We start from the raw sequence: 15758 nt of genomic DNA on the forward strand, positions 1-15758 counted from the left end.
AGAAAGTAGTCCTAGCTGCCCCAACATTTTATTGCAGTGCATTTCTGCAAATATGGTAATAAAACATTATTACTGCTGTGTAAAGCTGATCCTTTTCTCCTAAATACAGTGTGGTGATTGGAGTTATCTTGACCAGGAATTTGGTATCAAACAAATCATAGTTATAATTCAGGGAGATAGAGTCTCACTTCATTGGAAATCAGTTTAATCTCATCCTGTTTCATATGCAGTTGTTCATAGATACTTCTTCTTTTTTGTTAGAGGGACATTGACAAAAAAGAATAAGCCGAGAAGCATAACTGGCAAAGAGACGGCCCTGGAAACCTTGTCCTATATGGATGATATAGGCAATTGGGAATCTAGGTGTTGATATCAAAACTGTCTTCAACTCATTGAAGGGCTGTCAGATGAGTGAGGGAGTAGAAGCTCAGTTATTTCTGTATGAAAGAATTAGAAACAATGCATACAGTCATCTCAGAATAGCAAAGGACTTTGTAAACAGTGCTTTCTAACAATAGATATTTCTAACAATGGATTACCCTTTGTGATGGTGAGTTCTCTATCATCATACCACAGTTTAGATGACCATTCATTGGTGTCAGTGCAGAGGGAGATCCTATATTGGGGAAGGAGATTTGACTATTTTTTTTAAAACTTGAATTTAAACAATTATGTCTTCCATATAGTTTTTATATCAACAATGTTATGCTTTGATAATATTTTAAATTATTAATAATTTAAAGGCATTTAAAATATACTGCGATTCTCTTAATAGATTTAAGAAGTAAATATCTTTATTATAACTAGTGCTGTATGAGAGAAGTATACACAGTACATAAAATCAATGTTAAAACATTGATCCACGGCTGGGCGCGGTGGCTCACACCTGTAATCCTAGCACTCTGGAAGGCTGAGGTGGGCGGATAGTTTGAGCTCAGGAGTTCGAGACCAGCCAGAGCAAGAGCGAGACCCCATCTCTACTAAGAGAATAGAAAGCAATTAGCTGGACAACTAAAAATATATAGAAAAAATTGGCCGGGCATGGTGGCGTGTACCTGTAGTCACAGCTACTTGGGAGGCTGAGGCAGGAGGATCACTTGAGCCCAGGAGTTTGAGGTTGCTGTGAGCTAGGCTGATGCCACGGCACTCTAGCCCGGGCAACAGAGTGAGACTCTGCCTCAAAAAAAAAAAAAAAAAATTGACCCACAAATTTTATTACTAATCGTGGCAAATGTTGATTAAATATTTAGTTATAATATTTTGAATGGCTTTCTAGAAATTAGGGGAAAAATATTTTGAGCTTTCATTACTGGACTTCAGTCCTTAAAATATATATATATTTTAAATATATATTCAATGCAGTGTCTTGACTATCAGTATTCTTGTGGCAAATATATTTGGATTGAGGCTGATCTGGTGTTAAAGTAGAAAACACTCATTCGGTGATAATGATGTTAGTATTTCTCCCACAGAAAGCATTTTTGAAAGTAAGTTCAGATCCTCAATTTTTCCTTTTCACCTGCTCCTGCCGTGGTTTGTTGAGCGTTTAAAAGTGAGCCTCCTTAGAATCAGATCCGATCAGAGCAGAGCTCCTAAGAGGACATGGAGAAGTCATTCTCTTATACTGTCTACTTGCTCTCTCTGGCTGCCATATTGAAAGAGATTTGGGTAAAGGTCATTGAGTTTTTGCTGCAGAACATTTTGTGTCTCATGACCTTTCCTGAAGGCCTGTCATTAGTTCCTCCATATGTTTTATATTGCTTTTAGCTTATATTAATAAAAAGCTCCATATGTTTGTATTGCTTTTAGCTTATAAAAAGCTAAAAAATAAACCCTCCCTATACTGAATAGAATTCTCTTTTAGAGAAAAAAACAATAAATCTCAAGCTGTATTTGGCATTTGCAAATTTGCTATGCAAGCACTTCACGCTTCATTGAAAAGTTGTACACAATTATCACGTCGTTAGCACAGATTTTAAGGAGGAAATTTTGAAACAAAAGTTGGAGAATTATCAACAAAGAGGCAACTAGTATTGGGTATTCTCTTGTGGTTGGACTTGTGACTATTATTCATTCACATGTTGACAGAGATGCCCCTATGAACAAGTGTATGAGTTAGGGATGGCATTTGGCTGCAAGTAATAGCAACCTGAATCAGAATAAATCCTATCCTGCTTATTTTTATGTCTTGTGAAAGAAATCTGCAAGTAACTGATTTAGGTATGAAGCTCCACAATGTTATCAGGGATCCAGGTTCTTCTTTCTCCTCTACCGTACTAGAGTAACTCTGAGAGTCACGCTCTCAACAATAGATTAAATATTTATATAATTATAAACTGGTAAGCAAGAATATATAATGGCAAAGTTGGAGGTTAATTCTGATTATGGCATGGAAAAAGAAATTAGACTGGGATAGTGTTTGTAATGGACATTCGAACTAAAAGTCAATAATAGGGCTTATGTGGAAGGGAAGAAGAAATGGTAATGAGGTCAAATCCAGAAATGTTTAGAATTAGACCAATTATTCCTAACTTGTATTTATGGTAGGTAGGAGAAAACTGAACAAAGGGCAAGCATGAGGGTCCTAACATATAGATCAAATTGTCGAATGACAGACAATCTCGTTAAGAACAACAGCAATGACAACAAACTAGAAAACTGTGATTCTTAAGTGATTTTTTTCTTCCACTGTGTTCCATATTAATAGGATAAGTACATGATAGGAAATTAGAGGCCCTGAGAAATCACATATTAATGAAATGTTGAAACATTTACGTTTTTGCTTTACCCAGTGTTTCTCAAACTTACTTACTGTGTATTGTTTTGTTTTAAGCAAATCAGCTTTATACACAGTGAGGAAGCGTTTGGGGAATGCTGTGCTGAAGTCTTTAGTGCTCATCTCAGCAGAAGGCTGCGTGTGTGCCTTTAGGATGCAAACATTGATTTCTGGCTTTCACTCAGTTTAATTAGGACTCCTTAATACACTGTAATGTATATAGGCTTTTAGCTGGCGGAGAACATCACTGTTACTCTGCAGGTTCAGGCTGCCTAATAAAGACAGCCATGTAGGTAATAGAAATAAACCTAGAATGAGTGACTTATTTCCATAACTGGACTGTATTTATTCTTACGATTTTTTAGTCTGGTGAGAACACTTAGTACTATCTAGGAAAACATTTAAATATATTGAGAAATTAAATTGGATGACAGCATGAATTCAAATCTGTAAGATTTTAGTATTAAAATGATAGATTTACTATGTAAATATATCTAATTGACAATATTGATCATGATCACTTACATCTTTGAAGGAAATCTTACAGCTCTGCAAAAAAGAAGTTATTTCTAATTCTTTTACAGATTTTTGTTGTTGTTACATGACAACGAAAATGTCTTTAAGGTCATAGATCCACAGTTGCTTTTTGTATTGGAGAAAATAATACACTTGCTCTATAAACATAATAGATTCATTCCCATGGTTGATTGAAAACACGATTAGCAAGTATTCTCTGCAGATTTGCCTAATATAAATTTACCTACTGATGCCTGGTCTCTAAAGCCTTAAGAAAACATGATTGAATTTGAAAAAAAACTTCAAGTTCTTTTCCCACGAGTCGTAGTTATTTAGTAATAGCTGGTGAGGTACCAAGGTTACATTCCAGAATTGATCTTGAATCAATAGATTCTTAAACAGCCTGTTGGTTCCTCAGACATAAAAATACAATTTGAATACAGTTAATAATTTCAATGATCAAGAAAAGGAACAAGGATAGACAATTTCATCATCCAGAGCTGTGAAAAGCTCTCTTTTTTCTAATTCTTTTAAACAAGAACATGAAACTAAATTCAACACAATACCTATTTTAATTCTTGGGGAATGGCTTGTGTACTGATGGAATTTTAATTTAATTTTAATTTAAGTTAACCCCATGTTTTCTTTTGCTGTTGTTCCAACCCTTGTTAAAGTTTTGTCTAAAATAAAGTAGCAAATCCTTGTTTTTTGATAGGCAGCCTTAAAATTACTGGGGTAATCATGTTGAGCATTCTTATTATTTGGTACACTAATCATAAAAGTGGTTTGAACAAATTTATATGTTTCAAGTGTGTCCAGAAAGTTTTCAGTTTTCATGAATCTTTATCAGTGATATCTTCTGATTAACCATTTTTTCTAAGTATTTAATTCTGGAGAAAAAAGAGCCAGTTTGGTATAGATTCATGATAGATTTCACTTTGTGAATACAAGATGAAGGCAATGGTGATTTGGCCATTATTCAAGCAATTGAAAATATTGTATGCAAATTTTAAAATTACTTCTCACACTAATAAAATTTTTGGTTTGCAGACTCTTTCATTCATTAATTGTTTTGGAAAAGATAATTGGAAGTTCTGCATTTCTTCTTATTTTGAAGGACAAACATTTGTACGACTCTTACTCTTCTGATACCTTCTTAGACATGGTGAGGCGATCTCTTCTATATTCATAAAAATGTGTGATTCTTTTGTTCTTTTGTTAGAAAAGGGGATGAGAAGTTAATGAAAAGCGACATTGAAATATAATTATTTCTTTGTATATTATTTGAGAGAATTGGTATTACTTCATGTAAATTACCTGTATTTTCTTTTCTGTGTCAGTATTTGACTTTTAATATGTATTTTGTGCTGACTAAATCTAAGCATGACAAATAAAACAAATGTATTTTAAAATATGTGAAATATGTAGGCTTTTAGAATATTATTAAGATGATATTGCAAGGCAACTGTACATTTTACTTGACTTTAATTAGAAACCCCTTGATATGTGAACTTTAGAATTTGAAGGGTCTCGTGGTTTCAGGATGAGGCCACTGAGTGCTATGGGTGGTGCTGAAGTGTGTGTAACAAGGGAGCAGTGATAGGGGCATTAGCCTCACCGCTGCACTGACTGTTGGGGCCTTGAAAAAGTTACTGAACATCCCTGAACCCTCCTTCATTTATCTGGAACGTGAGATAATATCTGCCTTGCCTTGAGCTGTTGTTAGGATCAGAAGAGCTGATGAAACAGAAAGTGCTAGGAAAGGTAGAACATGCTGTTCTGCAGCAAGCAAGACAGTTGAGAAAATGGCTCATTATAACCCTCTATATGCTTCCACTTGGCGACTCAGATATTTTTAAATTGTAATTTATTTATTATTACAGTCTATTATGAATGATGGGCTTTGGAATTTTACATGTACTTTGAATTTACCCATCTGGAATCAGAGATATAGCTTCGACATTTTCATATACTGATGCCTGTAGTCAAGTCATGATTGTACATTTTTATATTAAAGTAAAACATGCAAGAAATGGACATACATCTCTTAAGGATATGCACTGTATGGTACAAAAGCTTTTTGCAGAATTATTTCTAGAAATCGGCCAGGTGCGGTTAGCTCACGCCTGTAATCCTAGCACTCTGGAAGGCCAAGGCGGGCGGATTGTTTGAGCTTGGGAGTTCAAGACCAGCCTAAGCAAGAGTGAGACCCCGTCTCTACTAAAAAAATAGAAAGAAATTATATGGACAGCTAAAGATATACAGAAAAATTAGCCAGGCATGGTGGTGCATGCCTGTAGTCCCAGCTGCTCGGGAGGCTGAGGCAGAAGGATTGCTTGAGCCCAGGAGTTTGAGGTTGCTGTGAGCTAGCCTGATGCCACGGCACTCACTCTAGCCTGGGCAACAGAGCGAGACTCTGTCTCAAAAAAAAAAAGAAGAATTGTTTCTAGAACTCTGATTTGATTCCTAAATTATAAACTCTGTCCCCGTAACATGTTGTATTTTAAGTCTAAACACATGCACACACACACACACACACACACACACACACACACACACACACACACAGATACACATATACATGCACACACAGATTATTTGTTTTGAATTTTGATGGGCTTTTTGTAGCTGGAAATAGGATTTTTTTCTATTGTGCCCTTTTCAAGATTTTCAAGGTACTATTACTTAGTTAATTTTGAAACTTAAGTTTTAAAAGTAAAGTAAAAAAATTGTTGTTCATTTTTATAGGATTCCAAGCAAAAATCACAAGATTCTCTGCCACAAAAAAATATAATATCCCTGAGTGCGGAGCCAAGGTAATTTGTAATTTCTCATAAATCTTTACCATTTTTCTGGCTTAACGTTCTTAGTTTTTATGGTTCTGGTCTTTAGTTAGCATATATTTTGAGACAATATTTCATTTAATCAATTTATTAATTTAAAAACATTTTCTGAAGAAAAGGATTTTCTTCCATGACTGTTGTGTTCATTGCTAATAGTTAACACAGTGCTTGATACATTGATTGCTGAATAAACTATTACAACATTTCTCACTGATACAAGGTATGAGATGGTAAATATATATAGCTTATGATAAAAAAATTCTGTATCTTTATAATATTGATTATTTTTAGATTATATCCTTTCTTGCTCAACCTTTCATTTAGTTACCTTGTTTTCATTAATCCCTGATCCTATTTTTTAAATGAAAGAAGAAACTTAATTAGTATTAGAAGATCAAGTTTCCTACTGTAAGTGGTTCACTGGATAAACTGTCATTTTGCTGGTCAAACTGCCTTGTTTTAGCACTATTGATTTATGGTTAAGTAAATCAGAAGGGTGTTCAGTGACCTTAAATCAGGTCATTTAATTGGTGGCTACCTCTGATTTATAAAGAAGTATTTTATGTTTCTATTGATAATTCTTTAACCATCAAGGTATCTGTTTTTCATGACCAAATATCTATCAGTCATTACCCAGTGGACTTAGGAATGCAGTGTTTTTTGTATATATAAAAGGTTTGTAATATAACCTTTTATTGTCTAAATGGAGAAATTTAAAATTACCTCTTACAAATTATAAGATAAAAGAATACTTTTAAAGAGTAATTTGTGATTTTAACTAAGTGTACTTTATTAAAATTTTTAAAAATAAATGGAATCAAAGTATTATAGAAAATTTACACTTGCTAATGAAGTTGAGATTTTTGGTTAAGTGTAGACTTAAGCCTATTTGTGTAAATTTCTTCAGTAAGTATAGACTTAAGACAAGTGCAGCTTATTCCTTGGCGCAAAAACACGAGTGATTTTTAGTCATTCTAAAGCTCTCAGCAACACTACTAAAGTCTTCAGAGCTTTCAGATTGCCGGGTCATAGGATGAAAGGATAGTGACGCTGAAAGAAATATCAATTATAAAATTACAGAATGTTTTCTTTGTCTTAAAATAAGTAATGTTTTGATACATTTGGGGTTATTTGCCTGTCCCTTAAATATTAGGTCCCTAATAAACTGTGGTCTTACTAAATCTATTGGGCTTTAGGCATAATCCACTCATCTGTTAACTTTTTAAAAATATTTTGGTGGAGGAAGATCTTTGTTTTTGCAGGTTATGAGAATGGCGTATGATTGCTGTAAGTGATTCCTGCCCCATCCCCATCCCCCTGGTCTCCCCTTGGGTGCACTTTGTGGGGTGGATGAGCAGGGGCTGGAGCCATAACAGGTCAGAGGAAGAGCTGTGCCCTTCCTTGCTCTCCTTCCTGTACTGTCCCAGCCTTAGCAAGCAGTAATTGGTAATTTAGCCTCATGTACGCTAGAGGAAGAAAGTTAGGAGAAAAGGTATTTTTGAGCTTTAATATTGAGGAGTTTTAATTATAGATAAACATAAGTGGAATTTTTAAGGGTATTAGTAAAATGATTGCTTTTTGATATTTCTCTTTAAACCATTTGCATTTAAATCGTGTTCTTCATCTTACTACTATTTATTTACAGTTCTTTTCTATCAAATGCCAATGCTATTATTTCCATAGTTAGGTAAATTGGGAACACTTCTGATTGTCAGATTCTTATTTTTATGTTTATTATCCATTTTATACTTTAGACATTTTTATATTTTTGGTTTTAAAATCTATATTTTACTTGTTAGCCACAAGTCATTTTAGTTACTGATCTCTCAGTAAAATCAGCTAAGAATGGAGGAATGGTAGTGGCCTTTAAAATGGAAGAATCTAATAGTTTTATTTAGCAGGAACTGAGAGTTAATAATTGCCTTTCTCAGTCCTTAAATTGAAAGTTTTAGAAGGGTGGCTATGAGTCTTTCTCATATTCTTCATGAGTCTTCTGTAATCCACCCGGGCTTAGTGTTATTTTAATTATAAACATAGTTCCTATTTGAGCAACAAATTATTTATCTAAATAAGCAATGCATTCTCAATGGGAGAGATATCCTCTCCAGTGAAATTGGTTCTGGGGAGATTTGAAGAAAATCTTATTCTTTTAAAAATATAAAGCATAGATACAGTACCCAAAAGGTAAACAGTTTATGTATGATATTAAAATTATATGAAGGATGATCAGGAAATAAATATCTAAAAAGAGTCCTTAGGGAGATAATGTAAAAACAGTTTGAGAAATACTCATCTAAACCCATAGTGTTTCAGTAGTGCATGTAAACGAATTTGATCATGCCTTTGGCAACATTAGTTAAAGCTATACCCTAACATAATTTAGTTATAAATATTTAAAAAGTAGTCCATAATCTGCTGAAAGTGACCTCAGTACATTTTGACGTGCCTAACTTAGTTCACAGAGTTATTTGAGTTCACAGAGTATGTGAATTTATAGTTTCTATATAGAAAACAGGTACAGTTAAGAGTTAAAATTAGGTCACCCTCAACATGTCATAAATTGTCTAACCTTAAGTAATTGATAAATGTAAAAAGATGTTTCTGTTTCTCTCTACATTCATAATTTCCTAGGGAAATTGATTGTAAAGAAATTTAATACAACGATTTGCAAGATTAGGGACGTAGAGGACACTGAGACACTGACGATGCAAGGTGGGGCCTGTGACGGGCATAGAGAATTCAGTTTTCTTTCCGTATTCTATCTGTACCGGCAGGACAGGAATAAGTATTGCCACAGCACAGCCCACAAGCCGTATGGCTTGACAAGTTGTAAAAGAACTTTTCATTTAAGGTGGATAATTCAAAATGCCATCAAGTATATAATCAAAATTATATTGAGATAACCTGTCTCAATTAGAAAACTTAATTTTTCAAATAGAATCTCTTTTAGTTTGAGAATAATTTATTCAAACTACTATTGCAAAACCTTTAACAGATTTACCTGTTATGTGCTTTTAATTTTTAGCAAGATATTTATTGATAAACAATCCTACATCTCTTTCTCTCTCTCTCTCTCTCTCTCTCTCTCTCTCTCTCTCACTCTGGCCAAAAAAAGAAGGATTCACTTGAAAAGAAACTGTTAATAATGTGGAGACACAAAGGAAGTCATTGTTTTCTGGGCTTGGGTGACTTCAGAATATCAATTGGATATAAAGTACTTAATTCCGGAAAAGACCTTCCATATCCCATTTCCATTTGCTTGTTGAATGGTTCTCCCTGGGTGATCTCTCAGCACCTCTAATTTAATTTTGTTTTTCTCCATGTGTGCTTTTGGATCCCAGTCTTGATGAAGAGCGTTGTTCTCTTTTTAGTTATCTAGGTTCTGAAAACCCAGAACCCACTTTGACATCTGCCTTTTATGCCTTAAGTTTCATCAATTGGAGAGTCTTTTGACATTCATCTTCCTCTCGTTCCTGTTACTTTCTGGTTTTAAGCCATTCTTTATGCTTTGCTTGAACTACTGCAGTAGCTACTTGCCCATTCAATTTCTCTATTCCCCTAATTTCTTATGTGTAGTTATCAGAAGAATCTGCCCAAAGCAGAGCTCTGAGAAAGTTACTTCTAATCTCAACATTCTCCGGGGACTTCTTACTGCCCACTGAGGAAAGCCTGACCTGATAGTCAAATGTTTTAATAGCCTGTGGCATACCACTCTCTACCCCAAAACTTAGTGTCTTAAATACACTTTATTATATCTCTCATGGTTCGGTAGAACTGTTAGGGGTCCCTCATACCACTGCAGTCAGTTGGAGTTTGGGACTGGGGTTCCTCAAAGACTCGACTGGGCTGAATGTCCAAGAGGGCTCACTCACACTGCTGAAAGTCCCTGTTGCCTGTTGGCTGAGGGTTCAGTTGGGCCTGTCAACTGCCATTGTGTACACATGGCCTCTCCATGTGACTTGGGCTTCTCTAACCACGGTGGCTGGTTCCAAGAAGGGAGTATGTTAAGAGTGGGAGTCCCAAGATTCTCACTCACAATGAGAGTGAGTTTTCTGGGTGGAAGCAGCAAGGCTTCTTAGGACCTAGCTTTGGAAGTTCTAGATGGTCATTTCTACTACATTGTATCAGTCAGACAAGTTACTAAGGCTAGTCGAGATTCAGGGGGAGGGGAGTTCTACTCCATTTCTTGTTGTAAGGAGCATATGCAGGAAGCAAAGGGATTGATAGCAGTCATCCTTGGAGACTGGCTGTCACAGTTCACCTACTGACTACCACTATTCACCTGCCTCCCACGTGCAAAATGAAGTCACCCTCCCCACAGTGCCCAAAGTCTCATCCCACTAGGGACACTGGCTCCAAATTTTCATCTAGATCAGATAGATTCAAAGTGGGTCACTTACTTGGCTGGCAGTTGATGCTGGCTTATTTCTGCCAGTATAATTATTTGAAGTTAATCCCACTACATTGCAAACTCCTTAAGGGTAGGACTTATTTCTTTCATTTATTTCCACCATTGTGCTTGTGGTATTATATTCAACATAGTAAGAATTCAATATAAAGATTTGTTGAAATACATTTAAATATTGGCTGAAGAGAATGTCAAGCTTCAAACACCTGATGTGCATAGAATTTGGTTCACATAGTGTGTGAAAACATGGCATCCTGGTATATATTCTCCCCACATCTTTTATCTAATATTTGGAGATTAGGTAGCAGGATGATTCTTAATAAACTTTAAATACTACTACAAATTAAAATAAATAATAATTCAGTAGAGCTTGGGATTTGTATAACTGCTCATTTGAGATTTTAGAGTTTTAAACTATGAGACTGGAATAATTTTAGATTGCATCTTAGCATCATTGCATTCTTATACAATTAACTTTATTGGGATTGCATGTTGGGGGGCATTTTGGAATGAGTGGTTACGAAAGATATTTCTAAATAATTGAACAAGTTGACCTTATCTGATTGGTTTTACATCTAGGACTTTTTTGTTGTTATTGACATAACAGAGTTGCCTGATTCTACATTTTGTATTTTTAATATTGTTATTGTGAACAGTTCTTCTGACAATGCTTATCTGTTAGTGTAATGTGATTCAAAGCTTTAGATGATTTTTTTTAATTTGTTACCATGTCATCAACATATTTTTATGCCAAGTAGAAATGTATCTGAGAAAGTATCTGATATTTCTAATCAGTTGCTTAAACATAAGTTTTAAATGAAGAAACTAAGCTCACAATGGTCTTTTCATCGTTTGAAAATGGAATTTCTAGGAAAATAGAATTCTAATCACTCCGAATCTTGCAGCATTATTTATTATAAATATAGGTTTGATAAAAGCATTTATAGCTCAAGGATGGAACTGAGATTCCGTGACTTGAACCAAGGTGCCTCTAGTCTGAGAAAGGAGTCTGATGTCGAGCTGTAAATGTCCAGATGGAGCTTGCGCTGCACTTGACTGTGGGAGAGACCGAAGAGTATTAGTGATAATTAGTGTAAGAACTGGGCTTGTTGCTTATGGATTCTGGTGGTTTAAGCTCATATCTTGTCACATACTGGAAAGCTAGTATAGAAATCTCTTCACATTACTTAGCAGAAAAATAAGTTTATTTATTAAGGCAGGAAGATTAAGTGCTTTCTTTCTTGAAAATGGTGGGCTATATTTTTAAATTATCCCAAATGAATTCAAGGCAATAATAGAATTTAGAATTTGGCTAAATTCTATAGGATTTGACACACCCTAGACCTTCCACAGGTTCTGTTATCCTGAGAAAAGCTGAAATATCTTTACCTTTTAAAGCTGCTTTAAACTTTTCTTTTATGGGGGAATTACTAACTGATAGTACTGGAGACTCTTAAAAACATAAAATCTTGAGTTATTCCAGTTTAGTCTAGGTCCATCTGAGCATCAATAGCACAGTACGTTTATGAATTTATATTGGATTTGAGGGATGAGTTAATAAACTCGCCTCTGAAATGATTTTTCTGTTTATGTATAAAATGCTTGTAAAAGGTGTTTGTGTATTTTTACCTAAGTTCTGTCTCCTCCATCTCTGTTATGTTTTGTTAACTTTGATTTTTTTCAAGATGTAGATTGACCAGTTCTGTGATTATTCAGAAATAACTCAAAACACTAAATAGAAAATAGTACATTATTTAAATAACCAAAAGTTTCCTAGGGAACTGGAGGTACCTTCAACATAAAATTAACACTTCTTTGCATTGACTAGTGGTTGGAAATAATTCTGGAGCAATCATGTCTGGGTAGCAACATAAAATAATCTTCTCTGGTATTTGCCATTCTAAATCAATCATTCACAGGCTAGCATTTTGCCTAATTTTTCAGAGAAATACAAAGGTCCCTAGGGGAGGAAATGAGGAGGAAAGGCTTTACCTTTCCCACAACATTCTCCCCAGCCTTAGCAATTCTATTTATTTTATGACATCAGGAATGATAAGTATTAATTTCTGAAATACTGTTCTAACCTCACATTGACTTAGATTGAAATAACACCTATTACATTAAAAAAAAGTTGACATTTCCAATTTACATGATGGCTGACTAGGGACCCTGAGACTGACTCTCTCAATTTCCCATTAAAGCTCACATGAAAACATGGCAGATGATGAACAATCACAGAAACACCAAAGCCTTGGTTTGACAGTCAACCTGTTGTCACCATCTAAGATAGCCACAAACTACAAAGCTGATAGAACTGGACTGAAAAATGCTGACCAATGATAAACAGTTAGAAATAAAAGCAACATGCAGGTCTCTTAAAGCCAGTATAGAGATTGAGTCCTTTTCTTTTTCATAACGTCTGCCCCCAAGGTTTTGAAATTCTGATACTATATCAACTAGAAAAGTGGAAAAATATTTTTCTACTGGAAGGGTACTACTTTTGATGGATGTTGAGAAGATAGGTAACTGTTCTTTTTTTTCTCCCTCTTTTCTTCCTGCCTAAGGTCTTTGTTGACCAATCTCCACTTAATTGAACAGCTAGAGCAACTGATACTCTCCGTTGCTTTTCTCTGCCCATGGCACCCTGGTCTCGTAGCTGATAGGCTACTAGCTGGCAGGCCAGTGCACTTCCCTCGCTCCGTTCTTTTGGTTGCGTGATTGTCATGAATCAGTTATTTATTCCTAAACAACTTGTTATTTTTCTCTCATAATTTTATTAATTTTATTAAACTGATCAGTTCTGTAAAATACCCTTTTTATGAAGTTGAATGGTTTGGAAATATTCAACAAAGGTGAGTCACTGGTAAATATTGGTGAGAAGACTGCAAAAGATTTGGGCAGAAATCATAAAAATAGAGAAGCAGTCTGCACTCAGATTGCCTAATATTTTTGAGTTTACGTTCTTCTTCTAGTTTGGGGAAACCTAAGCTTGAAACCATGGGTAATTATCACATGTTTGGTTATGCAGAAAGAACTCCCAATTAGTGGTCCCATAGTCAACATAAAGGCTTTACCCTTAAATCAATAAATAGATTAGAATATGATACATGTTTGTATGTTCTACGGTAAAGTAAAATATTAAGAATAATACATATATATCTTAATGGTTTGCCGCTTTAACTTTTATTTTCAAGTCAACTTCAGCTGTTTCAGTTAACAGATCTATTACCAGCCTTGATCAGATTGTTGAGAGAGCTTCTGTGTTTGTGTCTGTATTTTGCAACTAATTTGGGTACTGAATCTGCCTGACATAAAGTAGGCAGGAACAAGTAGAAAACTGATGGTAGACCACTGATCTAGGGAAATATCCATTCAAGGAAGTTGCTGCTAGCGGTGGCATGGGCCAGAATACTGTGATATTCTGTGTTTTTGTTTTGTATAAATTTATGGAGTACAAGTGCAATTTTGTTACATGCAAAGATTGCACAGTGGTGAAGTCAGTGCTTTTAGAGTATACATCAGCTGAATAATGGAGTCTTCCCTTTGTTCGGAGCATTACAGCTGCTATAGAAGACTGAATCCCAATCAGGCACAGCCACCTTGGATGTTAGCCTTTTGGGATCTTGTGGTCAGGTTGGACCTGTGCATGTGAGCTCATCATTCACTCACTCTTTTCTTCGTCACTGCATCCTCTTTACATCTTCCATGGTGGTATTAACAAGCTGGTCATGGCATTTATCCCTCATTGTCTATCTCCCTTGCTACAGTGACAGCTCCATGAGGGCAGGGAACTTGTTTGCTTTTGAATCTCCTGGCAAATACCCGACACACTATAGGTGCTCAAAAAATGTTTGTCAAATAAACTAACTCTAGATAAGAGAGGGACTTCAACCAACACCAAAATAAACGAGACTAAGGGTAGCAAGGGTAGCTTTCCAAACGCAGGGTCTGCGTGGATGTCTAATTCTATGATAAGTGAGTAGAAAGTTATCATAGGAAACCAATGAAAAAGGTTTACAGAATGACCAAAAAAAAAGAAAAGAAAGTGTAGCATGAAGACTCAGAAGAGCCACTTACCTATTAAAATGATTTAATACAGAGACCAGATGAAAATTTTTAAAAAGTACTTGCAATTTTCAAAAAGTTTGAGTCGTGACCTCTAAGAAATATGAAACAGAAAGTGAAAAGCTGCAATGAAAGGATGACAGGATGATTTGGAAGAGGGGAGGAGTGAGATAAGGAAAGATTATTTGGGGGGCAGTAGCAGACCATCTTCACTCGTGGTACGACGAGTGAAGCTGGCACTGAGAGAGGGTATTGGTGACATGATAAATAGGCCCAGGAGATGCTTTTTAAAAATGCAGGAAAAAAGCAGACAAATAGGAACAACGAGAAAGAAGGTGATAGGTATGGGGGACAAGATTCCAACAAAAGAATTATAGATCTTTAGGGGAAAAAAGTACAGCAGAGGCAATGATCAAAGATAAAACTGACAAGTTTTCTGAGCTGAGAAGGCCTCACTTTATAGACGGAAAGGGCCAAGTGCTGGGTAACACAAATGAAGTGTCACCCCCAGTACACCTTGGTAACAGTCCAGTTAAAAGGAAAAAGGACATATTGTAAAAGTGCTCAGGCAGAAAGACATACAGTATGGTGTACAACATGGAACAAAAGCTAGACTAGGGCTTCTCCTCTGACAAGGAGACTATGAAATTTTGAAATCGTTTTATACTCAAAGTTATCTTTCATATGTGAAGGCAATAAAAAGACATTTTCAAATACAAAAATGCTTACAAAACATACCACAGGCATACTTCCCTTCTTTTTAATAATAAAATTTTAAAATTTCTTGATAAAGTCAACTCAGCTGACAGATAGATGAATCAAAATTAAGAATTCAAAAAAAATGAGGAATTGAAAGGGCATTGGAAACAATTTGATGTAGTGAAATCCAAATCATTATTGTCAATTTTATTAGCAAACTGGAGGTAGAAATGTCCATTTAGTTTTGATAGAACTTTTATAATGTAAGAATAGTTTACTAACAGTACTGAAGGTCTGTAGCTTCGGATTATGTTAATACCTGAAAGAGGAGGAGGCACAGGAGCACACGGCAGATCCTGAGTAATTTGTGTTGCAACTGGAAGATTAAAACAACAGAAACTTCCTGGGAGAGTGGTATTTCCTACTCTGTCGCCTTCCTTCACTCTCAGTG

The 15758-nt window shown here is 35.4% G+C and overlaps 1 protein-coding gene across 5 annotated transcripts in view; it reads left to right on the plus strand.

The window, feature by feature from the left end:
- The window catches only part of MAN2A1 (mannosidase alpha class 2A member 1), a 167583-nt gene that overhangs the window by 83743 nt on the left and 68082 nt on the right, over positions 1 to 15758 (plus strand). For all 5 annotated transcript variants that reach the window (XM_045566453.1, XM_045566454.1, XM_045566455.1 and 2 more), the window contains 2 exons: positions 4343 to 4457; positions 6041 to 6108. In XM_045566453.1, the coding sequence (XP_045422409.1) occupies positions 4343 to 4457; positions 6041 to 6108 (183 nt within the window). The remainder of the gene's footprint in view (positions 1 to 4342; positions 4458 to 6040; positions 6109 to 15758) is intronic.

The sequence above is a fragment of the Lemur catta genome, chromosome 12, assembly GCF_020740605.2.
Source record: "Lemur catta isolate mLemCat1 chromosome 12, mLemCat1.pri, whole genome shotgun sequence".
NCBI classification, from domain to species: Eukaryota; Metazoa; Chordata; class Mammalia; order Primates; family Lemuridae; genus Lemur; species Lemur catta.